This window comes from Littorina saxatilis, linkage group LG6 (assembly GCF_037325665.1).
Source record: "Littorina saxatilis isolate snail1 linkage group LG6, US_GU_Lsax_2.0, whole genome shotgun sequence".
NCBI classification, from domain to species: domain Eukaryota; kingdom Metazoa; phylum Mollusca; class Gastropoda; order Littorinimorpha; family Littorinidae; genus Littorina; species Littorina saxatilis.
Window position 1 is genome coordinate 26,404,864 of NC_090250.1, and position 27,644 is coordinate 26,432,507.

Sequence of the window (27,644 nt, forward strand, 5' to 3'; positions counted from 1 at the left end):
CCCCCTCTATGTTAAAACATTTAGTCAAAACTTGACTAAATGTAAAAAGACGGACAGCAGTTAACTTTTGTAGGTCGCTGACCCCTCAAAAAATGACAATACATATACCTATTGCATACATGAGATTACGGGATTGAGAGAAAGACGGAGAGAGATCGTTGGTGTGTGTGTGGGGGGGAGGGTTGAGGGGGGCGGAGGTGTAACATTGTGTGTGTGTGTGTGTGTGTGTGTGTGTGTGGGTGTGGGTGTCTTTCTCTCTCTCTTTCATATCTCCCCAACCCCCAGACGTATAACAATAGAGGACATGGGACACTGGCTGCAACGATGCGCACAGAGCTGCTGCAGTACCCCGTCTCATTATATATATATATATATGACGAATGGGAATATTGCCGTTGTCACGTGTTGTATGTTTGTGTGTTGCAAGTTGTGGTGCCATAACATTACTGTGCGACAACATTACACAATATTTCCTTCAACTTTAGTGGCACACTTTTGAATGTTTTCAGAGAAAAGTCTGCGGTGACAAAATGCGGATAAAATCTCGACGTGAACCTGTCACGCATAATTGGTTTCAGTCTTAAACATACGTCTGCCTTTATCCCCTTTGCCCCTCCCCCCCCCCCCCTCCCCCTGTCTGTCTGTATGTCTGAGTGTGCATGTATCTTTATGTCTGTCTATGTTTTTTGTGTGTATCTGTTCGCTTGTCTGTCTGTGTTTGTATGTATATTCGCAGGTCTGTATGTTTGTGTGTATGTCGGTGCGTGCATTAACCGTGTTGTCATTAGTTAATCAATCAATGTGTGTGTGTGTGTGTGTGTGTGTGTGTGTGTGTGTGTCACGCTGTGTTTTATAGCTAACCAGGTTGTTTCACACAACCAGACATCTAGGTTGCCGGCGAAGCATGACAGTCCGTCAAAACACTGCAGTCATTTTACTGCTTCCCGAAACAACACTGTCAGCCCGTTTTAGGACTCTCGTACCTTGGATATTTTCCACAGCGCGTTTTGATGAAATTTTTCCTCATTTTCACCTGTCTGCATGTTTCTAATTGCTCTGGTTTCTCTTCAGTGCATAAGACAATATGTCGACTTGTATCACCAAGACAACGGCGAATGTGTCTTCCGTAGTGTGGCGTGGGTTTTTGTGTCTGTGTATTCAGTTATTATGACGCGAGTTGGGGGGCGTGTGTGTGTGTTGTTGTGTGTGGGTTTAGTGGCGTGGTTCGAGCGGTGCGGTGGTGTAGATTCCTGTTCCTGGTTATATTTACTTGAACATCTTTCAAACTTCTTTGGAGTTGAGGCGGATTTATTGTTCGCAATCTTCGTGTGTGAGTTTTATTCCTGTCGCTATTTGTGTGCACACAGGTACGGTTTTGTGTTCGATCCATTCGGTACCAGTCACCGTGGCTTTATCTCTGGGCATAAAACACAAGGATGTGATAACGAGCGTATTGTGGGATAAACGCCACGAGACACAGTGGAACCCGCCTTTTAAGACTTTTAAAAATCTGATAAAATCAGGTCTTTAAAAGGAGAGAGTCTTAAATTGGAAGCAAATTTACAGATTCTATGAACAAAACATCTGAGCAATCAGGGTAAGAAAAGGGAAATCTTAAATTGGGGGGGGGGGAGGGGCTTAAAAGGGGGGTTCCACTGTAGTAGCAACGGCCTTGGTGTTTCAACCTGAAACATAGTGATCTGGCGACAGAGGAATGATAACATGAACGGAAAACAGCCCAGTATTGTTAATTGTTTGTTTCTGTGTTGGATTACAAACCAATCAGTAATATCTGTGGCCTGTTTGGTAGGCTTGTTAAACCAGGTTTGAACTAGTTTAATCACTATCTTCACCTGCTGAGTCTGACGAGTTTCGTGCAGATTGGACTCCCAGACAGTGTGATCCCTTTCTTGTACTGCTGACGTTCGTAGAGCTGATGGTTTCTTTCTTACGGAGTTGTCCGTATAATTAGTTCGTGATCATCAGTGTGACAAGTCGGTGTCAGGGTGTTAGATGTCATGCAGTCGTTTGCCTTTGAGGCGCAGGAATACCGTGCAAACGTATTGTGAATGCGATGTTTGTGCAATAGTGTTTGAGAAAGTCTACAGATAGTGTATCTATGTGGCAGGCTGGATTGACCACAGTAACTTACCGTGGTGAAGATCGCAGGGTTTAACAAGTCGGATATTTTGTGAATGTGTGTTTGTTTGTTTGTTATTTTGCGTTTGTTTGTTAGGTAAATATTATGATTTTTTTTTTTACTTCAAAGATAGGAAGCTGGGCTTTCTTTTGTTATAGTGATTCACTTTTCTGCTTTACAAAAACACAAGTCGCGTAAGGCGAAATTACTACATTTAGTCAAGCTGTGGAACTCACAGCATGAAACTGAACGCAGTGCATTTTTTCACAATGACCGTAGTCCGCCGCTTGTGCATAACGGAGTGAAACTGACGAGCCTGTTCAGCGCGGTAGTATAGTGGTTTCGCTGTGCTGCATAGCACGCTTTTCTGTACCTCTCTTCGTTTTAACTTTGTGAGCGTGTTTTTAATCCAAACATATCATATCTATATGTTTTTGGAATCAGGAACCGACAAGGAATAAGATGAAATTGTTTTTAAATCGATTTCGGAAATTTAATTTTGATCATAATTTTTATATTTTTAATTTTCAGAGCTTGTTTTTAATCCAAATATAACATATCTATATGTTTTTTGAATCAGGAAATGATGTAGAATAAGATGAACGTAAATTTGGATCGTTTTATATAAAAGAAAAATTATTACAATTGTCAGATTTTTAATGACCAAAGTCATTTATTAATTTTTAAGCCACCAAGCTGAAATGCAATACCGAAGTCCGGCCTTCGTCGAAGATTGCTTTACAAAAATTTCAATCAATTTGATTGAAAAATGAGGGTGTGACAGTGCCGCCTCAACTTTTACAAAAAGCCGGATATGACGTCATCAAAAGTATTTATCGAAAAAAATATAAAAAAATTCTGGGGATATCATTCCCAGGAACTCTCATGTCAAATTTCATAAAGATCGGTCCAGTAGTTTGGGCTGAATCGCTCCACAAACACACACGCACAGACACACACACACATACACCACCTCGTCTCGATTCCCCCTCTATGTTAAAACATTTAGTCAAAACTTGACTAAATGTAAAAAGACAACTTTGATTGCAATTGTTTTAAAGATCTGTCGCGTTTTTAATATCCTCTTCTCCGCTTGTATGCTAGTGGCAATTGTAATGGTTGAGACGCACGGTGGTGACAGGGAAATGTGAGTCATTTGTGCAACATGCAGGCAGAAAGAAAGTGTTGGTCGGTGCTGTTCTTCAGGCAGGAAGCCTAACAACATGTAGCCATGAAAGACAACACTGTGATAACTTGACGACTGTGTCAGATGGCACGGGATGTCAGAAATGAAAGCAAAAGGTACAACAGGATGACAAAACAGCAAAATAATCTGAACCGTTAATAATCCCAAGCTGACACGTCGACCTCGTCAATATAGGATTTTACGGGACATTAACCTCAGTTCATTCCTACGACAGAGTGCTAAGAAAATCTCAAGAAAGTAAAATAAAAAGCCAAACAATACTGTTCTCACGTAGGAACGAAGACGACGAAACAACCAGTGAGTCTACGTGTGGAAAGATGATTTGCACTGACAACAACAGGCTTCAAGCTGTGATGACGAAGAAGCCGGGCGATGTGACACTGAAAGCAGCCTTGTGACGAAAGTGTCAGCGTGACATTTGCACTAAAACTCTCCCGCCCTTCGCTGTAGCTTTCTCCCACCCCTCACCGCCCTTCCCCACCTCTCAAGCAACACCACCCCTTTCACCACCATGGAGGTGACGGTGGACGATGACTATTTCAAAGTGGGGCCTATGTTCCAACTTCGGGGCACTAACCAGAATCAGGAGGAGAGAAACCGAGAAGCGAGTGCTGGAACTAATGGTAGTGGAACCCGAAATGGAACCCCGACCAGTACTGGAAAGTCTGCCGGTGCCAGCACAACTCATTCCGGTTCCGTCAGCATACAGAGTGGAGACATTGTGTCGACCCATTCTGGTGAGTTTGCGAAGAGACCTTAGCGGGTATATTTTGATAATGAAACGGTCTTTGGTTTGTGTGGACTTTGCTAATCCGCCTGTTGTATTGTGGGTGAGCGGCGACGGGAAGTTTGGGCACTTGTATATATTCATTTGTTGTTGAACGGATGGAAGAAGCTGTGGTACGACATAATTATACGACAAGAATCCTAACCTCATAGTTAAACCTCTTTCTCTATCATTTTCTCTGCCTGTCTCAGTTTCTCTCTCTCTCTCTCTCTCTCTCTCTCTCTCTCTCTCTCTCTCTCTCTCTCTCTCTCTCTCTCTCTCTCTCTCTCTCTCTCTCTCTACCTCCCTCTCTCTCCTTCATACCTCCCTCTCTCTCCTTCATACCTCCCTCGCGTCCAGCCTCTTGAGCCTCTTGTCTGGGATCTTATTGTTCTCCTGGTCAGGAAGGAAGACGATGGATTACAGGAGCGAAACACTCGTCAAAACCCAAGTTGCATCATAAGATAATAATTATTCGTCATTTTGTCACGACAAGTCGACTGCGAAACCGATACCGTCCTTCTTTGGTACGACATATATGACAAGAATCATAACTTCATAGTTCAAACTCTTTGTCTTTCATTTGTAGCCCTTGAGACGAAAAATTTAAACGTAAAAGTCAGAGCATCAACTCGACAGTGTCAAAATTGTGTCGGTGGCTTTGTTTGTTTTTGGGGCAGGCAAAACTATTTTCTTTGTGTATGATGGCTCAGGTCCAGGAGCAGGCATGTGAAGCGTTGGAATGTAAGTGTAACAGGGCAAGGTTCTGTGACGGGTATATTCCTTCCCGTGTAAACCATCATGTAAACCATCATGTAAAACGTCATCTAAACCATCATCTAAAGCCTGTAAAAAATACATGTACAACATCAGATCAATCATCATAGATCCGTGCCGGCTTTTGCATGGGACGAGACCATTAATCTCCTCTGAGGACAGATGCCAATTGTTTTGTCTGCCTGTTCTCTACACAGAATGGTTATTTTAAGCTGAAATAATTTTGTGACTGACAGCTGTGTTCATCTTCGAAATTGATTCAGCATAACAACAAAAATACCACGGAAATCGTACATTTTCCTCCTCTGCTCAGAAGAAGCCTTGCTTGCTGAACAGAGTCTGCAGCGTGTAAGGCATTTTCTTCATAACCTCTGTTAATTTACCTCCGTTTAACTTAAAACTCCCTCCCGATTTTCTCAGATTTGTGGAGGTCTTGAAGGGGAGGTTCCACTGTACCAAATACCAAACCTGTAATCCCCGTCCCTCTGTGTGCAGGGTCCACTCACCTGATGGACACGCTGGACGACCTGCCGCCAGGTATTGGTCAGTACGACGACTTCCACACCATCGACTGGCTGCGTGACGTAGCTAGGGACCGCATGCGTCATCGCCACATCGTCAAGAAGCGTCAGGACGGGTGCTGGGAGAAGCTCAAGTCAGCCCACGACGCCTGGTCCGGATGGGTGTGTGTCTTCCTCGTCGGCCTCGCCGCTGGTGAGTTGATGATGATAATGATGATGATGTGTCGGGGGAGGGGGGGTGTGTGTGTCTGTATGTTTGTGTGTGTGTGTGTGAGTCGGGGGGGGGGGGGGTGAGTGTGTGTGTGTTTTGTTTGTGTGTCTTTTGTCAAGAAAAAGGAGGAATAATAGTCGATGTTCGGAAATACATTTACCTATGTCGGGTTTGTATGAGTTGTGATGGAGTGAATATTCTTGCTTTTATTTAAGGCAAACTTTTCCCCATGACATAAAAGGCCAGTCACTAGCGAGGGGCGTGTCTGAAACACGTTGACAAGGAGCTCGCGTGGAAAACTTGCCTCAATAAAAGCAAGAGTGTCCAAACTTTAACAACCCACACAAACCCGACCGAGTTATTTCCGGACTTCGTCTTCTGAGAGAAGAAGGGGGTTGGGGTCTTACAAGGGATGCAATGTGCTAATGATAGCGCCAAGTAGATCAAGGACGGTGCCTAGCAGCAAATCCAGACTACCAACGTGTTTATCCTTATTTACACTCGAGACGCAGTAGTTCTAATAGTGCTTTTTTCTATGGAATGGACCTCGAGAAAAAGCCGGGCGCTTCTCTTTGGGAGGGCTGTTTGACGGTGTTGGATTTTGAGGGAGGGGGAGGGGGGGCGTGACTGGAATGTTGGTCTTGGACAAGAGAAAGTGTAGTTCCAGCTCCAATGCATTTCTATGAGAGGCGGGCTTTGGCGACGCCGGTGTCTAAGTGAGGTTATAGAGCAGAGAGAGGGTGACTGAAATATGGACGGTGCTAGTAAGAAAGGAAGGGAGGGGATGGGACATATTGCGGGGGGGGGGGGGGGGGGGGGACACTAACAAAAGGTCTTCTCCCTATGTGATGCCAGCTGAGTCCCTGATCGTCATGAGAGCAAAGAGATACTACTTCTATGGTAGCAGTGGACTATCCTTGGTGAGAGCAAAATTCTGTAAGTAAAAGGGATATTGGGGGACCTCATCACTGTTTCCGGGGAGCATCCGGCACACTCTGTGCAGATGCTTTCTGGTCCTGGCTGTCTTACTTGTGATGACGGTGTGCCTTAAAAGTGACGCTGCCTGGTGAGGTTTAGATAAAAATGTTGTTGGGGAAACTGCGTATTGCGGGAAGAGAAGGGGAATAGAGAGGTGTGAGTAAATGCATGACTTGTTATTGTGTATGTCTGTAGTTCACTGATCTCTTTTATTTTTTCATTTCCCCAAATATTTTCGTAAGAAACTATCGTGAGCCACAGCATCTAATAATGTTCATCATGGGCCTCAATTTTGATGAGAATAAAACACAAATACACACACACACACACACACACACACACACACACACACACACACACACACACACACAAATAATAATCACGCTCGCATGCACACACACACACACACTGACACACACACACACACACACACACACACACACACACACACACACACACACACACACATTTTAATTTTATAAATGAAAGAAACAGACAGACAGACAGGGAGGTAGGGAACCACAGTGTCGGTCCCAAACGAAATAGCACTACAGCCGCACTCGCCTAAACGAAACACGCTTAAGCAAAAAAACTCGGATATCAGAAACCAAAACCAATTCCCCGCCAGACCCCCTTCTTTGTAAGACTATTTCTAATTCGAATAAGCCAAACTCTGTCAAAAAATAGCTAGCTCAAACACGGATATCTCAAACGTGATTTTGACAGATAAACCAAACTCTAAACACTGTCGGAGAGACTTTTTTTTTGTGCTTAAAAAACACGTCAGGAACATAAACATATTTCGTCACGGCTATAATTATCCTACGGAAACAAACACGTCACCTGTTTTTGAGTAGGCCTATGCGGGGAAACTGATGACGTGTAGAAGGAACAGATCTGTGTTTCTGTCTTTATTTGGTGATTAACGTCGTTTTCAACCACGAAGGTTATATCTCGACGGTCAGATCTGTGTGAAGAGCAAATCTACCTGAGAAATGTATGTGCTCATTTTGAGCGAGTGGTGAATATCAAACCACAATAAACATGCAGCAAAACAAAACATTTGCCAACAATCTATTTATCCTACATACGTGAGAGAGAGACTCATGAGATATTAATCGTTCAAATCACACGTGTGTATATCATGTAAATGAGGTTATGTCAAGTAAGTCTGGCAGGGACCTGTTTTTTCCCCAGCTTATGATGCCAAAGTCACCAAGACAAACGTCATTATAGAAGAAGAAAAATGCGCTCGCTAATTACCCTCGATGAATTCTTTAGAACCAACACGCCACGCCACACTTTCCAGAGTGACGTTTCTTCGCTTTGACGTAATAAATTGCACGATGCTTTAGAAAAGATCGAGGTTCCAAAACAAGCGTCTTCAATTTGGCTCCCTCGACTACGGGACGTTTTGAGTAAAATACACGTGAGTACAGTATGTAGGATAAACAGAATACTACATGGCTTGCTGTGTCGTACCAGATTTACACTCGTTGCTTTTTCAAATAGTGAACAGCTCGCTTTCGCTCGCAGTTCAATATTAAAAAAAGACAACTCGTGCAAATCTGGTACGACACAGCAAGCCATGTAGTATTCTCTATGTTTACGGAGATTTGATCTTGATTAATGACCACAGAGACAAATTGTTTAATTGCGTTTCTTTTCTTTCTTTAAATGGAGAGGGTTTCATTAAACATTACATTTATTATGATTTACTTGAAATCCTTTTAACAAAAGCGTAGTTGCTTGTGGAATCTTTGGTTTTGTTTCTGAGATGTGTCACTGTTTTCACCATTTATTTTTACAGTTGGCTTTGAGGTATTGATAAAGCCCCACTGAAGAAAGCACTTGTAACTTGTCACTGTTTTGATCTTATTCATTTAAACACACACACACACACACACATACACACACTCACCACACAGAGAGAGAGAAGAGAGAGAGAGAGATTCGAAGTGATTTTACAACTTATCCTGGGAAAAACTCGCTTAAGCCGAACTGCAGGGTAATTTCTCAGGAAAGGTTTGGCTTATCCGAACTCGGATATGCACAAACTCGGATAAGCGAAACGATTTTTCATTCCCCGGGCGAGTTCGGCTTAAGCGTGTTTGACTGTATACCGTAGAACCCCCCTTTTAGTCCTCCAAAAAGCTGAGAAAATCAGGTCTTAAAAAGGACGGCGTCGTCAAATATGGTTCATTTATAGAGGTTATGAACAGAAAGTCTGAGAAAACAGGGTCTTAACAGGGAAGAAGTCTCACATGAACCGAAAGTTCAAGCTGGCGCCATCACCAACCTGTGCCTGCGGTCAAGAGGACCAAACAGCGGAACACATCTTACAGCGATGTCCCTTACTAGATGAGGAACGAAAAGAAGTGTGGCCGTCACCAACTCCCTTGCAGACCAAACTATACGGCAGTCGACAGGAGTTGGAGAAAACGACAACATTTATCACCAGTGCTGGACTGATTGTGTAACCTCTGCGAACGCCAAGAAGAAGAAGACAGGGAAGAAGTCTTATATTGGGGTGTCTTAAAAAAAGGAGGGGGGGGGGGGGTTCCACTTTATTGCCATGTATGTTTTCAGTTTGTCAGTCAAGCCGCAAGCTAAAATCAATCACCGCTCTCTTCCCCCATGTATAGCAGTGCTACTCTAACTGATGGCTAGTTGGATTTACCAGTTTCTATAATTGATTCCAAATAGTGCACGTGCGCATTACTTTTCAACACTTTCTTTCTTTCCGCTTTCATTTTCCATGAATGGCTTTAGATGAAAGAAAGACTTGGGGATGGCAATCTGGAAAGGAGAGAGATGGGGGGGGGGGGGGGGGGGGGGGGGGGAGAGAGAAAGAGCTAAACGTTTGTTTTCATTTACGTCGGTAGTATGAGCAAGCAACAAATCTGCCCTTTGTACATTTTACAAACTAAAACTTAACGAATGTACTCACACTGTCTTGATTGCTCGGTTGAGTCAAAAATGGAGTACACTAATTGAACCATAACAGTGGATGTAACTTCAGTATCAAGGCGTAATATAAGGGAGGTCATTAAACCTTCTAACTACATATCTAATTCAGAATCGAAAAATGTGCAAGATCATCGAATTTCTTTAAAGCAAAGCATGATCTAGCCCTTCATCCTGAACTCATTCCTACGCGAATCTATCAAAACTAGAGTTATCTCCCATATGTTTTTCGCGAGCATGATCTAAATTTGAGATCTGAGTTATGCATGAGTGACGTCTAAACGTTTAGGCGGCGTGCAAACAGCGAGTGCCGCCAACCGCGAGATACACGGTATGCACGGGTGGCGACTACACGCTTGTACCACCGAAACTGGCGACTAAATTTAGACGTGCTCCGGAGGTCGTCTAAATGGTTTACACGCCGACTTCAGTGAACAGAATGGCCATTTTCATGGTTTTCCGCCATCAAAGTCGACGAATTTTTTCGCCGTAATCGTTTTTAGACAGAACCCAATAGTTGGAAGTGCTGGACTAAAAAATTTGTTGTTGTTGCGAGATTCACTTCCCTTGTCATATTATTTTAGAACCAACACCGATAAGATTAGCGAAGACATCTTTGATTCGTTTCAGAGCAAAGTAGCACTGACCCATATTTCACTGGTGCCGTTTTTGACTCTCAGCTTTTACGCGACAGGCACCCTCTTGCTCGTTTCATCTTTTGCGCCTCCATTTCTCCACGCTCTCCGTCCCACTGACCCATATTTCACTGCTCTCCGTCTCTGAATAGTCGAACTCCCTAACTACCCGTGCGAGGAAGCGGGAGGATGTTATCGAATGACCCTAGCGCATGCGCAAAGGAAGGAATTCCTCGTTATAAAAATAGATTGACTGGTGACCTTGCTTTACACGGCAACTTGAAAGTCGGCGGTCTGGTCGTCACCCGTGCATACCGACTGAGCGCCTGCGGTAGGCGGCGACTTTCAAGTCATGACTTCGCTGAAGTCGGCGTGTACTTTCGACGTCACTCATACATAACACCCCACTGAGTGTTCGCGAAACGAAAATGATTGCAGATTGGCCGACTTCGACAGTGATCTCCGTTCTGTTCTTCACAGTTATGATAAAGACATCGTTCTAAGGTCAAAACAAGTCGGTCGACATTTTGGGACTTCTGCCGGAAGGAGACCGTAATATATGGTTGCATCACTACAGAAAAAAATCGTCTGCTTCAGCGACCGCCGAAACCAAACGGTTGATTATCACGTGACACTTTTGCCATATTTAGAGTTGTTTGCACAGTAAATACAGCCGCGAAAAAATAGCTCCCTTGAAACTGTCTTACAAATCAATTCCTTTGTAATTTAAAAATTACACAACACCATGAAAAATCATTATCGACGATCGCGAATCTGCTTAAATCCCTGCGCCTTGAATATGTGCGCGATATAAATTGCATAAAACAAAAAATAAAAAAAATAAATCCCTGCGCTTAGAACTGTACCCACGGAATACGCGCGATATAAGCCTCATATTGATTGATTGATTGATTGATTGATAACACATTACAAAAAGCTCTAAATATGTTAAAAAAAAAATCGGTTTCCTTGCCAGACAAGGAAACTCAAGGCATCCTGTCAGGGAGAGAATGAGCCGAACTCATTTTGACCTGAGGTCAGGATGCACTATTCCACACACACCGTGAGCGCAGTTCCCGTGTCTGCTCCGGTTACCGCCCTTGCCAAGTCTCATTTCCTGTCGTCTGCTCTGTCGGATCTGAAGACCAGAAAAGGGGAGTGAAGTCCCTTGTTAGCGGGTTGCTTGCCCTTGATCCGTCACAAAAGTCAGTCTTCGTACGCTGTCTTCGTACGCAGGCGTTACCCCTGTGATTTGGACAATTTAGTGAAATTATGGTTTTAACTACATTGTTGTTGAATACTTTGGTCTTGTGAATCAAAAGGAACCCCGTGTCATTCTCGTGTGTCTGACCACAGGCGGAAGGTATCGTCCACTGGTATGCATATTCGGTGCGGATACAGGATTTGTCCCTAAGTGGATTAGCGGCTCGCAAACGAAGATTCGTCCAAATGATGGTTAAAAACAACCTGCAGCGGACGGAAGCTGAAAACTAAAGGCACATAATAGTTCAAACAATCATTCAACTGTATTTATTTGACCTTACACAGACTCCAAGAACACAGAAGACTCGAAGGTGAGTGACAGACCTTGTAGTCTTTCTGTGATAGTAGTAGTCCAGTGGACGATACCTTCCGCCTGTGGTCTGACTTCGGTTTGAGAGAGAGAAAGAGAGGGAGAGAGAGAGAGAGAGAGTAGTAGTAGTAGTAGAAGAAGTGTATGTATGCGCGCGCGTTCGTGCGTTCGTGCGTGTGTGTGTGTGTGAGTGAGAGAGAGAGAGAGAGAGGGGGTGGGTGAAAGTTAGCTAAGCGTTTTGAATGCTTTTTATTTATTTTATTTAGGTAAAACATCACAGCAGACAGTCTCTCTCTCTCTCTCTCTCTCTCTCTCTCTCTCTCTCTCTCTCTCTCTCTCTCTCTCTCTCTCTCCCCCCCCCCCCCCCCCCCCCCCCCTCCTACTCTTACCGCTTCAACCCATTTTATGCGAACGGTGACTGTGTACCAGGAAGCCTGTTTGTGAGGATAGCGCCGGAAGCAAATTGAGGTGGAGGGAAAATGACGTTTCCATTTTCTGAGGGATTATCCTTGGTCCTCCGTTCAGGAGACTGACCTTCAGTAAGTCAAGATTTGACTCGGCATTCTCAGACGGCTGGAAGAGAAAGGGACAATCTGTGGGTCGACAGAATGCATAATTTGGTTAACAGCTTCTCAAAAGACCACATGGATTCATGAAAAAAGGCATGGAAAAGAGCCTCCAAATGACCACGTGGATTCACGAAGAAAGGCTGGGAAAAAAGCCTTCAAAAGATCACATGGATTCATGAAAAAAGGCTTTGGGAAAAAAGCCTTCAAAAGACCACATCGATCCATGATTTGAAAAAAGGCTTGAAAAGAAGCCTTGAAAAGACCACATGGATACATGCCTTGAAAACAGCCTGAATAAGAAGTTTTGAAAATACCATATGGATCAGTTATTTTAAAATAGGCTTGAGAAAAAGCCCTGAAAAGACCATATAAATCCATGAAAATAGGCTGAAAAAGAAGCCAATAAAAGACCATGTTGATCCATGCCTTGAAAACAGACTGAAAAATAAATTTTGAAAAGCTATATGGATCCATGAAGACCGCAAAATGAGTTTTCAAGTGCAGTGTGGATCTATGAAAACAGACTGACTAAGAAATTCTGAAAAGACCACATGAACCCATGAAAGCAGACTGAAAAATAATTTCTGACAAAGACCACATGAATCCATGAAAACAGACTGAAAAATATAAGTCCTGAATAGAAAAATATAAGTCCTGAATAGACCAGATGAATCCATGAAAACGGAATAAAAATGCTTCACATCAGAGGCTAAAATGTGTCGTCTAGAATCAAATCGGAAAACAAGGGTTTGAAAGATATCACCTTGTCTGTGACAGAATGAATGGTATTTAATTCCCTTGACTACCCTCAATGCTTTTTTGTCAGCAGTCTGTCTTTGCTGGTGATGATCCCAGCCTTGACAGAGTTGGAAAGCTAGCACTACATCTGAGTAAATTGGACTCTCATTTCACGGAAGAAAACTATCACAGGGCACACGCACTAGGAATAAGCTGGGGTTGGGGGTGGGTGGGTGGGGGGGGGGGGGGGGGGTTAAGGAAGGAGAGCAAAAATGTCAACTGACCTTCATGAAGAGAAGGAAAGAAACAAATCTTATGAAAGTACGCACGCATGTGACTCTGTCTGTCTCTCTCAGTCTCTCTGTCTCTGTCTGTGTGTTTTTCTGTCTGACTCTCTCTCTCTCTCTTTCTCTCTCTCTCTCTCTCTCTAACAATGGCACACACACGCGCGCGCACACGCACGCATGCGCGCGCACACGCACACACACACGCACGCACACACACACACGCACGCACGCACACGCACACTCATGCACACCACGACTAAATCACGGATATTTCTGTTCAGTCACCTTGTGCCAGTTTTATCTTTAGAGCCGATCACGTCGGTTTCTCCTCATCCCTTCATTCGTCATTCCTATCGTGTGGCTGGCACCATCGTGTAATACTAGGATTTATTACGGCTTACTAGCGCCAAAACCTGATGATGAACATGTTCACCTGGACATTTTATAGATTGCCTTTTGGTTCAGTCCGTTGATCAATTAATTGTTGATTAATCATTGTCTCGCTTGTGTCTTCCGAGCGAGCTTCTAAACAATTTGTCAGAGAAGTTTATTTTCTGCATTATAAGTTTTTTTTCTCTCTCTCTGTCCACTTAAAAGACCGCTGGGTCGAAGATGAGAGAACGTAACGAGAGTTTTTTGGGTCTATGATTAAAAGTTCTAATAACATACCTTACCTGTTTTTTCGTTCAGTCCGTGTCATCATTTTGTTAGCACGCCCCTGCATTGTCCATTGTCAATTATTTTTTATCTTGACCGTTCAGGCTCGTTACGTGTCCTTTTTCCTTGTTTTTGCAACCTTTTGTTTGGTTGAAGGAGGGGGTAGTACTGGCAAACAGTCACGAGATTTTCGTGGTGTTACGTTAGTTGTTATGGAGAGAGACACAGAGAGAGACACAGAGAGAGAGAGAGTGTGTGTGTGTGTGTGTAAGACAGCCATTTTATTCACGACCCTTAAATACTCCATTTCAAGAAAACTCCTGAAGCAAAAAGAGAAGAGGTAAGGCGCCATGTCTTAACTGGCTTTGTTATGAAGAAGCCCCAAGAGGACAGTTGGGGATCAGTATCTAAACCACGACTAAAGAAACAGAGGCGTGCCGGTGTAATCGGCAATGGATGGGGGGTCCAGCACTGCCTTCCCTCTTCTGTCAATAATCAATACCACCCCCTATCACTTGCTGCCGCATGGGAGGGCTTTCAGATTGAAGGGCTTTGTGAAATTAGGGAGGGGATGGGTGAGAGGATGGGCGAATTAGGGAGGGAGAGGGTGGTGTATGTGGGGAGGGGGGGGGGGTGGGGGTAGCTTCAAGAGAGTAGACTGTGATAGGTACAGCACTTACGGGGCAGATGAGGATGGGGTGGAGGGGGTGGAATTGGCAGTACAGGTAAAAGGGGGCAGTTGGGTGGATAGATGGTGGAGTAGCTTCAAGATTCTATAGACTGCCAGAATAAAGGGAGGGGGGTATCCATTGAGGAGAGGGGTGGGGTGGATGGAGGGGTTAGGTGGAATTGCTGGCATAAGGTTGAAAATGGGTAGGGGATGATGGGAGGTGGTACAGTCTTATGATTTACAGATTCTAGACAGTGATACAAACGGAACTTTGTGCTTTGAGACAGGGTGGGGGGGGGGGGGGGTGTTAAAGTTCAGTGGATTTGCTTCCTCTCTTTCCTCCTTCCTTTCTTCTTTATCTGTGTCTGTCTGCATCTAAGCCAGTGTTTTCATGTCTCTGTCTTTCTATGTCAGCATGCATAAGTGCTCGCGCTCCACTCTAGCTTTAACCCTCTTCATTCGTCATTCAAAACTGACAATAACAACACTTCCCTTATATTCCTTTCTCCCAACAACACTGTGTCTCCTGTGTTTGCAGGGTCGTGTGCTGGCATCATCGACATCGGCGCCACGTGGATGTCTGACCTGAAGGAGGGGGTGTGTCTGGACGCCTTCTGGTTCAACCAGGAGCAGTGCTGCTGGACCGCAAACTCCACAACCTTCAATGCCGAGGGCGATTGTGACCAGGTAAGCTAGCAGAGGGACTCATTATGTATCTTAATCATATCCTGGCACATTAATTGATGCTGTAGTTGCTGTCAGAGTTTGAACATGAATGTTAACTTATTATTGGAAAGAAAAGAGTGCTGGACAGCCTCTTGCACCAACAAAGTAATGTAGAGAGAGAGAGAGAGCAACCACAATGCATGAAGAGCATATGTACATCCTCCCCCATTCAATGTCCTGCCTTACAAATAAGTGTTTGTTCCGTTCTTCCTCAGAGAAGGTAAATAAAGCTCTGATCTCTCAACAAAATCAACTCATTTTGGACCCCCCGCGGGCGGGGATGTAGCTCAGTCGGTAGCGCGCTGGATTTGTATCCAGTTGGCCGCTGTCAGCGTGAGTTCGTCCCCACGTTCGGCGAGAGATTTATTTCTCAGAGTCAACTTTGTGTGCAGACTCTCCTCGGTGTCCGAACACCCCCGTGTGTACACGCAAGCACAAGACCAAGTGCGCACGAAAAAGATCCTGTAATCCATGTCAGAGTTCGGTGGGTTATAGAAACACGAAAATACCCAGCATGCTTCCTCCGAAAACGGCGTATGGCTGCCTAAATGGCGGGGTAAAAAACGGTCATACACGTAAAATTCCACTCGTGCAAAAAACACGAGTGTACGTGGGAGTTTCAGCCCACGAACGCAGAAGAAGAAGAAGAAGGACCCCCCGCGGGTTAGGGGGAAGAATTTACCCGATGCTTCCTCTCCTTTTAGGGAGTTTCTTGTATAGAATATAGTCAATGTTTGTAAAGATTTTAGTCAAGCAGTATGTGAGAAATGTTAAGTCCTTTGTACTGGAAACTTGCATTCTCCAAGTGAGGTCATATATTGTACTACGTTGCAAGCCCCTGGAGCAATTTTTTGATTGGTGCTTTTGTGAACAAGAGACAATTAACAAGTGGCTCTATCCCATCTTCCCCCTTTCCCCGTCGCGATATAACCCTTCGTGGTTGAAAACGACGTTAAACACCAAATAAAGAAAGAACTCATTTTGGAGTAGACCATCTTTGATGCTAAGAGAGAGAGGTGTCAGAAACAGTAATATTGCTTGCTTCGTTTGGCATTGATCACTTCAAAACTTAGCAGGATGATATGAAAATTGCTGACAGCAGTCAAAGTTGCTTGATGATTGATGTGTTCCTGTTATGAGCTATCTCAGTTGTTGCTAAAAATATGATTTTAAAACTGGAGAACTGGGTTTTTTTGACTCACATGCGAAGCAAAAGTGAGTCTATGTACTCACCCGAGTCGTCCGTCCGTCCGTCCGGAAAACTTTAACGTTGGATATTTCTTGGACACTATTCAGTCTATCAGTACCAAATTTGGCAAGATGGTGTATGATGACAAGGCCCCAAAAAACATACATAGCATCTTGACCTTGCTTCAAGGTCAAGGTCGCAGGGGCCATAAATGTTGTCTAAAAAACAGCTATTTTTCACATTTTTCCCATTTTCTCTGAAGTTTTTGAGATTGAATACCTCACCTATATATGATATATAGGGCAAAGTAAGCCCCATCTTTTGATACCAGTTTGGTTTACCTTGCTTCAAGGTCAAGGTCACAGGAGCTCTTCAAAGTTGGATTGTATACATATTTTGAAGTGACCTTGACCCTGAACTATGGAAGATAACTGTTTCAAACTTAAAAATTATGTGGGGCACATGTTATGCTTTCATCATGAGACACATTTGGTCACATGATCAAGGTCAAGGTCACTTTGACCCTTATGAAATGTGACCAAAATAAGGTAGTGAACCACTAAAAGTGACCATATCTCATGGTAGAAAAAGAGCCAATAAGCACCATTGTACTTCCTATGTCTTGAATTAACAGCTTTGTGTTGCATGACCTTGGATGACCTTGACCTTGGGTCAAGGTCACATGTATTTTGGTAGGAAAAATGTGTAAAGCAGTTCTTAGTGTATGATGTCATTGCTAGGTTTAGTTATTTGAAGGTCATGTCAAGGTCAAGCATGTGAGTCGTATGGGCTTTGCCCTTCTTGTTCTTCTTGTTTGCATTGTATTTCACTCATGCTGAGTATGTTGTAGAAGGAGCACACTGCAAGCTCATGATTTGCTTGCGTACTTCATGTACAAATGTGACAGTGGTGCACATGTACTTAGCATAGAGCAGACCTGGGAACCCATACGATTTCGCCGTATTTTGTACGCATGATTGTCTAGAATACGATCAGTACGGCCATCGGAAAAAAAGTATGACGAGAAAAGTTCCTAGGCTATTTTTCTTCACAAGCGCATCTCGGAGCGGATCCAGTACTTTGACACATGATTACAGTTTTTGTTAGAAAACATTGAAAAAAGTATTTGTTTTAAATGTGTTGGTAAAATTAATTAAAGGTGCGACAGACGTGTGTGTAGCATGAAATTAATATGTGAAGCACTTAGAGAACGTTAAGCTCTATATAAATCTCCCATATCAATCAATGTTTAAATCATGGATGTTCAATTGCAGTGAGGAGTACGCTCATTTTTCTGAAAATACACCAAGATTGTTTGAGAATACTCTAAGCGCAAAACAGGGGTTCCCAGGTCTGATAGAGTGAAAATGTACTGATGCAGTGGTGCACATGTACTTAGCAGAGTGTAAATGCAGTGGTGCACATGTAGTAACAGAGAGTGAAAATGCACTATTGCTCTGGTGCACATGTACTTAGAACAGTGAAAATGCAGTGGTGCACAGAGACAATTTCCTGACCTCAGGTCAAAATGACTTCGGCTCATTCTCTCCCTGACAGGATGCCTTGAGTTTCCTTGTCTGGCAAATTGTCTTTGTCTGGCAAGGAAACCGATTTTTTTTACATATTTAGAGCTTTTTGTAATGTATTATTGATATAAGCAGATTCGCGATCGTCGATAATGATTTTTCATGGTGTGTAATTTTTAAATTACAAAGGAATTGATTTGTAAGACGGTTTCATAAGGGAGCTATTTTTTTCGCGGCTGTATTTACTGTGCAAACAACTCTAAATATGACAAAAGTATCACGTGATAATCAACCGTTTGGTTTCGGCGTTCGCTGAAGCAGACGATTTTTTCTGTAGTGATGCAACCATATATTACAGTCTCCTTCCGGCAGCAGTCCCAAAATTTCGACTTGTTTTGACCTTAGAACGATGTCTTTATCATAACTGTTAAGAACAGAATGGAGATCAATGTCGAAGTCGGGCAATCTGCAATTATTTTCGTCTCGCGAACACGGCTCGCAAACAACATATGGGAGATAACTTGTTTTGATAGATTCGCGTAGGACTTTCGCGTCCGGTCAGAGAGATTATTGGCAATAGCCGTTTAGCGATGTAATCAGAATGTTAGCAGAGAGTGAAAATGCACTGTTGCAGTGGTTCACATGGCCTGAGTTGATCGGCAGCGTGTCCGGCGCAGGCAGCTACATCATTGGCTACCTGCTGTACATCGTGTGGGCCATCATCTTCGGTCTGCTGGCGGCCATGTTGGTTCGAGTCTTCGCTCCGTACGCCTGCGGCTCTGGTATACCTGAGGTAAGCGATGTAAATGGAACCGATCAACAGGAAAATTGTCTTTGTTGATAAGCAGCCCTGTCTTTTTTCTTCTTTTTATTTTATTTTATTTTATTTATTCTTTTATTTTATTTTATTTTTTTGTGATTGGCCTGTCTAACCTCTCTTCAGGAATGTCCCCGAGGACTAGTGGTTACCAACCGGATGAAGAAGAAGAGAAGATGCATGGGTACATCAGAAAAGATATGTTTAACCTGAAAGAGAAAGTGTGGGTTTGGGCAAAGCACCTGTAGAAAAGTTGCAGACTTTGTCATCTCAACAGCCTTGACAGTACAGCATGGCAATGGGAACGCAGAGATGAAAAAGAAAAAATGGCATTTTCAGGACAGAATGGTATTTACTTAGAGAATTATCTTATCATCTTGCTCTTGCCTCAAAAAGCCTTTCATCCACAAGATAACTGAAAATGACAGAGATACAGGTATTCTTTCCATAAGCTTACCATCTCGAAGAAGGCTGTGAGTAACGTGCCGAAATATTGATTATAGATATAAACGTACCTAACCTGGTTACTGGTGTGTTTTCTTTTTATTTAAGAGATATAGGTCTTGAGACTGAGACGGTGAATGTTTCTTGTGATTAATACATTGTGCATGGGAACCAACCTTTGAGACCCCCGCAGTTTCTGTTCACATCCTTGGTCAGTAATCCCCCATTTCAAGAATCTCCTTAAGACATTATATGAAGTCTTATATCGCGCGCGTATCTCCAGACTCGGACTCAAGGCGCAGGGATCTATTTATGCCGTGTGAGATGGAATTTTTTTACACAATACATCACGCATTCACATCGACCAGCAGCTAGATCGCAGCCATTTCGGCGCATATCCTACTTTTCACGGCCTATTATTCCAATTCACATGGGTATTTTGGTGGACATTTTTTTTTTATCTATGCCTATACAATTTTGCCAGGAAAGACCCTTTTGTCAATCGTGGGATCTTTAATGTGCACACCCCAATGTAGTGTACACGAAGGGACCTCGGTTTTTCGTCTCATCCGAAAGACTAGCACTTGAACCCACCACCTAGGTTAGGAAAGGGGGGAGAAAATTGCTAACGCCCTGACCCAGGGTCGAACTCGCAACCTCTCGCTTCCGAGCGCAAGTGCGTTACCACTCGGCCACCCAGTCCTGGGTCTGATAAGACATCATTTTCACAGACTGTTGGAGGTCTTAAAATAGTGTATTCAGACTGATCAGATACTGAATTTTCTTATGATTATTACACTGTATTTTACAATCATCCATGTAACTCATACTTTCATTTTCCCCAGATCAAAACCATCCTGAGTGGTTTCATCATCCGGGGCTACCTGGGCAAGTGGACACTGCTGATCAAGTCAGTGGGGATGATGCTGGCTGTGTCGGCCGGTCTCAGTCTGGGCAAGGAGGGACCCTTCGTCCACGTCGCCTGTTGCTGCGGCAACATCTTCTCTTATCTCTTTCCCAAGTACGGCCGCAATGAGGCCAAGAAGAGAGAGGTGAGTGAACTGAACTGAACTTTATTTTACAAGGATTAAGATTTAAGACTAGCCCTTTTCTTACTATCTGCTCTTGAGATGCACAAACACACAATAAAAAAAATAGATAGATAAATTTAGAAAATTTAAAATCAAAATAAAAAAAAAATCAATGCCCGTCACTCCTGTCAGGGTATGGGCCGCCAACAACAGCTCTCCAGAGTCCTCTGTCCTGGGCCATCTTTTCTATCTGACTCCAGGTGTAGCCCATCTTTAAAATTTAAAATAGGAAGAGACAAAAATTGATGATTAAACAGTTTTGGAGAGAAAGAAAAATACAGTTTTGAACTTCTTTCATTTTGTGTTTTTTATATGTCTGTTGACATATTTACATTATTTTACAAGGACCACGTGTGGAGACACACCCCTCGCTAGTGATTGGCCTATATTGTCAGACGGGAAAGCTTGCCACATATTTTCCAAGAGTATTCACTCTTTCGCAACACATACAAACTTGACAGAGTAATTTCTGATTATCCTCTATTCTGATGGTGTTTAAGGGTTGTGCTGAAAGGAATATAAGTGTGGTTTCCTTCCTCTATGTTCAGATCCTGTCAGCGGCCTCTGCAGCAGGCGTCAGTGTGGCATTTGGTGCTCCCATTGGAGGAATTCTCTTCAGCTTGGAGGAGGTGAGTGTGTGTGTGTGTGTTTGGGGGAGGCTGTGAGTGCAAAAATGGGCATGTGAAATGTGTGAATTTGTTTCTGTGTGCATTTGTGCATGCATGTGTGTGTGTCTGTGCACACTTGCATTCTCACAAAACCACACATTTGTTCACAATTTTAGTTATCCTGGAAGCAAACACATCAATTATCTGCTTGACTGGAATGAGGACCATTTTCTTCTAACAGGGTCCTTGTGTTTGAGTGTATGCCTTAATTTATCTGATTTCAGCACATCGAGGTCATCATGGAATTTTGGCGTAACTCCTTTTAAACAGTTTTTCAGGGGGAGGACAAAATTACTATTCATTTTTATTATGAAATAGTGTTTATATTTGTTCTTGGTATGGATAGAAAGATAACAGAATGTTGAACCATGCATTGTCCATCTTATTTCAGAGAATATTTTTCATGGAGAATAATGTACTTAGTCTAAAGCTCAAAAACATCAAAATCATCTGCAATCGTAGTAGGCCAAAATTCCACAATGACATCAATATGTGTTTCCTTTCAGTTTCACACAGCTGTAGAATATTATCGTTATATATATATATATATATATATACTACATTGTACATATATACTACTATCTATCATACAAATTTCTCCTCGTGTTTCCAGGTGAGCTACTACTTCCCGCTCAAGACGCTGTGGCGGTCGTTTTTCTGTGCCCTGATCGCGGCGTTCATCCTGCGATCTATCAACCCGTTTGGCAACGACCACCTGGTGATGTTCTACATCGACTACAATGAGCAGTGGTCGCTTCAGGAGCTCATCCCTTTCATCCTACTGGGGGCTCTGGGGGTGAGATCCTGTGTCTGTCTGTGTGTGGGGGTGGGGGGATGTGCATGTGTGAGTGTGTGTGTGTTTGTGTATGTGTGTGTGTGGGTGATGTTCTACATCGACTACAACGAGCAGTGGTCGCTTCAGGAGCTCATCCTGTTCATCCTACTGGGGGTGAGATTGTGTGTGTGTGTGTGGGTGGGGGTAAGTCTGTGTTGGTGTGTGTGTGTTTGTAGGTGTGTGTCGTGTGTGTGTGTGTGTGTGCGTGATGTTCTCCATCGACTACAACGAGCAGTGGTCTCTTCAGGAGCTTATCCCGTTCATCATACTGGGGATGAGATCTTAATGTGTCTGTGTGTGTTTGCATGTGTGGTTGCATTTATTGCAAACACCTTGCACATGGAATGTGGTCAGGTTTCTTAACCTGTGTTTTTTTGTTTTAAAAGCTATACTTGATATAGAAATTGCATAGGAGCATTCCTTTGAGCTTTTTTTTTTTTAAAGATGCACTCATGCATATGTAATGGCATTATCAGGTGCCAGTTGTTACGAAAGCTTTTAATTTGATGTAATATTTATCAATAAGGCTTTTTAGTCTAAGGATATGTGTTATACTGTTGAATGTTTCAGGGTGTGTTCGGGAAACTTTTCATCAAGTTCAACATCATGTGGTGTCGCTACAGGAAGTTTTCTTCCCTTGGAAACTTCCCCATTCTGGAGGTGTGTACACTCCCATTATTTTTCCTATTTGTTTTTCGTTTGATTTTGTTTGTCACATATTGTTGCTTGACTGGTTTATGAGGCTTGAAGACAATTCCAACATGCAGAGGTGCAAAAGACCAAGCTGTTTGATTGAGTTCTTCACTCCACTGGTCAGGTGGAACACCCCTTTTAATACTTCAAAAATCTGAGAAAATCAGGACTTTACAAGGAGGGAGTTTTCTTCTTGTCGATCACTCAGGGAGTTTTGAAATGGGGGTCTATTTACAGAAGTTATGAGCAAAAAGTGCGAGAAAACAGGGTCTTAAATGGGAGTTATAGTCGTAAATTGGGGGGTCTTAAAAGGGGGGTAACTGTACTGGTGTTTTTCTCTCAAGAGTTCTCTATGGCCCATCAGAATATTGCGTAGAAAGTTATTGTCATGTATGATGAACTTCAAATGCAGCATACATGTACCTGGGGATAAAACGATGATGGTTTCCATGTTTTTCATCTTTTGTAAATGTTGAATACATACAGTACATGCTCCCCCTGTTTTACATCTTAACTATTGTTTGCCTAATTGAAATGTTCACATCGCTGGATGAATGGTTACTGTACTGCAAAACCTGCTTACTGCTAACTTGGTGCAAAGTTCCAACTTGAATTTGGTGCTGATAAACTAAGGGAAGTATATTAAGCGCTCTAAATGCATACGACATGTGTCATAGAGTAAGTCAGAGTTATGCGGTATCTCCTGGCACCTGAGAGAATAATGAGCATTGAAAGGAACAAGCAACTGTCATCCTCAACTTGTATTTGGTGCATTCCACAGGTTCTGGTGGTCACCTTCATCACTGCTCTCATCAGCTACCCCAACCAATACACAAGGTGAGGCCTGTCAGTGTGACACTGTTTGTGTGTGCATCTGTGTCTGTGTCTATGTCTGTGTGGTCACCTTTATCACTGCTCTCATCATAACCTAAACCCATACACTAGGTGAGGCATGTCAGTGTCTGTGGTGTGGGGGGGGGGATGAGTGGGTGTGTGTGTATGTGTGGTGACCTGTATCATCGCTCTCATCAGCTACCCCAACCCATACACAAAGTGAGGCCAGTCAGTGTGTGTGTGTGTCTCTGTGTATATGTGGTGTGTGTTCGTCTCTGTGTGTGTATGTCTGTGTGTTTGTCTGTGTGTGTGTGTGTGTGCATGCATGGTTGGATGTATGCATCATACATAAAGGATGTTTACTGAAAGATAGTAGGTGTGTGATCATTCTGTTTAAATCTGCTCAGTGTTTGATTGCTAATCTAAGCATTAAAAACTTAAAGCCATATGTACTCGATGACTATACACGCTAATTGCTTTACCAACAGCTGGAGACATGCTAAATTAAGTTCCCTGCAAAATATTGTGGTCTAGGACCCCTTCAATGTTGAGATATGTTAATTTTCATTTTGATCTGGATCGTCCTATTTATAGATTTGCCAACAGAGGTAGCGTTGACGCAAGGGAAATAACTCCGCGTCTTTGTTTACATCCAAAGTTTTTGAGACTCTAAAACAAGCTGTAATGCATGTATATGGTCCGCGCATGGCGACATATCGTCATTACATGGTCTTATGGTGCGTTTGACATCGATTATGGGCAAACTACACTTTGTAAACACGGGAGCGCGTACAAATGCCTTTAAGTATGTAAAAAGGCAAAATTGAAATGTTTGTTCATCCTGTGTACTGGTTTGGTTTGCTGTGCAGAATGAACTCGAGTGAACTGATTCGACTGCTGGTCAGTCGCTGTGGACCTGAGGATGAGATGGAGTTATGGTCAGTGGGTTGAAATTGCGCTAAATCTTGTCAAATGTATTATTTTGACAACTTTTTGAGTCACTTGAGAAAAAGTGACTCTATGTAATCGGTCAGTGTTAGTCTGTCCGGCCGGCCGGCCGTAGACACCACCTTAACGTTGGACTTTTCTCGGAAACTATCAAAGCGATCGGGCTCATATTTTGTTTAGTCGTGACCTCCAATGACCTCTACACTTTAACGATGGTTTCGTTGACCTTTGACCTTTTTCAAGGTCACAGGTCAGCGTCAAAGGAAAAATTAGACATTTTATATCTTTGACAAAGTTCATCGGATGTGATTGAAACTTTGTAGGATTATTCTTTACATCAAAGTATTTACATCTGTAGCCTTTTACGAACGTTATCAGAAAAACAAGGGAGATAACTAGCCTTTTCTGTTCGGCAACACACAACTTAACGTTGGGCTTTTCTCGGAAACTATAAAAGTGACCGGGCTCAAATTTTATGTGAACGTGACTCATTGTGTTGTGAATAGCAATTTCTTCCTGTCCATCTGATGCCTCATATAATATTCAGAACTGCGAAAGTGACTCGATCGAGCGTTTGCTCTTCTTGTTTTACTTTGTTATGTGGTTGGTTTTTTTTTAAACACACTTTTCAAACCTGTTTCGTTCCGTGTTGCTTTTGCTTCTTGTTGCCCTTTGTGCTTGTTTGTTGGTGACCCTGATGAAGCTTTCATAAGCAAGCATTCGTACTGTATTGTGCTGTCCTTGTATCGTCGAGTACCAAATTCCTTTGGTTTTTTTAACCTTGTATTTGATTAAAATTTGGTTGATAAGGAAGTGTGGATCTTTGGTAATGGGTCTACACAGCTAGGATTTAGTATGTACATCGTAGTAATGTTTTTAACATTATGAAGGAGAAAAGATTATTATGAGAATTACGGTCACAACAATTAGCCAGTTTGTGAGATGAAGGATTTTGATGAAGGAACACTGATCTTCACACATCTTGCCACGCCATTTTGACTTCTGTTGTTTGAATATTGTCCAAGTGTTCAAATGAAGATCAAGTGATCTATGTTTGTTGGTTGTTTTCAGTGATTACAATCGTAACCTGTCCACACCACACCCGTACCAATCCAGTGCGGTGGCCAGTTCTGGTGTTCACTCCGCGCTATGGAAACTCTTCCTCGCTCTTATCTTCAAGTCTGTCATCACTGTCTTCACTTTTGGCTTGAAGGTTGGTCACTAGGGTTGACACGATGCAAACAAGAACTCAGTGGTGCAGTACTGGTTTGTTTTAGCTGTATTTTGCAGGATTTGTGTGCCTTGTAAATTTGATAGTTGTAATTGTAAAGTGATAGTTTAGTTGCTTTGTCATGTTTAAATTCAATAATGATAATAATATTAATAACAATGACAGTGCCAACCACAGTAATCTATGCTCTCCGCGCTTTACATATTAACTATGAATAAAAAAAATCTGCATTGCATACAGAAATGTTTATTTGTGTCTATATTTAGTGAGGTGCTTACAATTACTGTAGGATTTGTAACAACCTACCTTTCTTGTTTTTTGATTCTGTAGGATTTGTGCCATAGAAATGGCCTTGTTATTTGCATTTGTTTTTGTGCACTGTGTGATGGGATAGCCTTCCTTACATACTGATACAGGTTTGTTAATGTTATTAACAATGACATGTAATACCTAACTCGATCATTGCCAGTTTGCTGCAAAGGCAATCTATGCATGTTTTATAAGCTTGACAGTGAATTCTTCGTGTACACTACATTGGGGTGTGCACGTTAAAGATCCCACGATTGACAAAAGGGTCTTTCCTGGCAAAATTGTATAGGCATAGATAAAAATGTCCACCAAAATACCCGTGTGACTTGGAATAATAGGCTGTGAAAAGTAGGATATGCGCCAAAATGGCTGCGATCTGCTGGCCGATGTGAATGCGTGATGTATTGTGTAAAAAAAATTCCATCTCACACGGCATAAATAAATCTCTGCGCCTTGAATATGTGCGCGATATAAATTGCATAAAATAAAAATTAAAAAATTAGAATAAATCCCTGAGCTTAGAACTGTACCCACGGAATACGTGCGATATAAGCCTCATATTGATTGATTGATTGATTGAATTCTTGAAAAGATTCCTTTCATTCATGCTTACTGTATCAGTAGGGGTCTAATTTGATGGAAAGAGGGTGTTTTCCTCAAGGTGCATTTCCTGTTTGGAAAATTTAGACAGCGACAGTCTGACAGGCTAAAATGTGGGGCCTATTAAGGACTTTTTTTCTGTTATCAGCATTAGATTACCTTTATACATGTAAACAAAAATCATTTTAAAAAGGAGTGGTTTCCGACCAACTTCAGTTTAGACTAACACTCAGCACCAAATATTGTTTTCACATCTAAAATGTATTACAGTCTTCTGTTTTTCTGTATTTTGTCCAAACAGATCCCAGCTGGTCTGTTCATCCCCAGTATGGCAGTGGGAGCCATCACGGGACGTATGATCGGCATCGGCATGGAACAACTTGTTCTGTGAGTTACACGCCCACTCTGTCTCCAGTAAACCATCAGTTTCTGATCACAGAGCCCCCCAAACTTTTACAGATATGACAAACATATATACCTCCATTTGAACACTTACTGCTTACTTCTTGTTTGTTAGTGGCTCCTTATTAATCTGGATCTTTATGATACTGAAGCAGGTATTAAGGGAGATCATGATCTGTTATCAAGATTGGTGCAAGAAAAACACAGAACAGTCTGAACACTTTTTGGTGGATAATGGGATTGACTTCATTTTTCACTTCAGAGGTTTGAATTAAGGGGAACTATTGTAACAGATTTATTTGGCCAAAAAAATACAAGCTCATTAATATCCTCCCGAAGAAAATGACGGTTTCAATTGTTAATTTATTTCAACGTATATATTCTTCTTTCATAAGACTTAATTTTCTGTGTTTTTTTTAGAGATTTTAAAACAAAGGTTTGACTGTAACATTGCTGTAACATCCTCATTGCTCAATATCAATTTCACTGGTACTCTGCTTGCATGTAGTGCATACAGCCTAACCTGCCCTGGCAACCACCGCTTAATAACGACCATGCCTGCCCACTACAACCATCCCTGTTTACTATATCATTCACCTTTGCATATTCCACCACAGGTCTACAAGGACAACTTT

At 42.5% G+C, this 27,644-nt stretch overlaps 2 protein-coding genes across 4 annotated transcripts in view; one reads left to right on the plus strand and one right to left on the minus strand.

Moving 5' to 3' along the window:
• The window catches only part of LOC138968860 (uncharacterized), a 510,049-nt gene that overhangs the window by 238,935 nt on the left and 243,470 nt on the right, over positions 1-27,644 (minus strand). The window lies entirely within an intron of this gene.
• Positions 1-27,644, plus strand: part of LOC138968854 (H(+)/Cl(-) exchange transporter 4-like) — a 122,008-nt gene that overhangs the window by 68,468 nt on the left and 25,896 nt on the right. For 2 of the 3 annotated variants that reach the window (XM_070341518.1, XM_070341520.1), the window contains exons 3-13: positions 5,386-5,604; positions 15,235-15,383; positions 18,772-18,930; positions 20,244-20,450; positions 21,038-21,118; positions 21,771-21,953; positions 22,563-22,652; positions 23,467-23,522; positions 24,389-24,457; positions 25,539-25,680; positions 26,909-26,994. In XM_070341518.1, the coding sequence (XP_070197619.1) occupies positions 5,386-5,604; positions 15,235-15,383; positions 18,772-18,930; positions 20,244-20,450; positions 21,038-21,118; positions 21,771-21,953; positions 22,563-22,652; positions 23,467-23,522; positions 24,389-24,457; positions 25,539-25,680; positions 26,909-26,994 (1,441 nt within the window). Of the gene's footprint in view, positions 1-3,189; positions 4,085-5,385; positions 5,605-15,234; positions 15,384-18,771; positions 18,931-20,243; positions 20,451-21,037; positions 21,119-21,770; positions 21,954-22,562; positions 22,653-23,466; positions 23,523-24,388; positions 24,458-25,538; positions 25,681-26,908; positions 26,995-27,644 lie in introns of those variants that run through there. The other variant, XM_070341519.1, reaches the window with a different exon arrangement.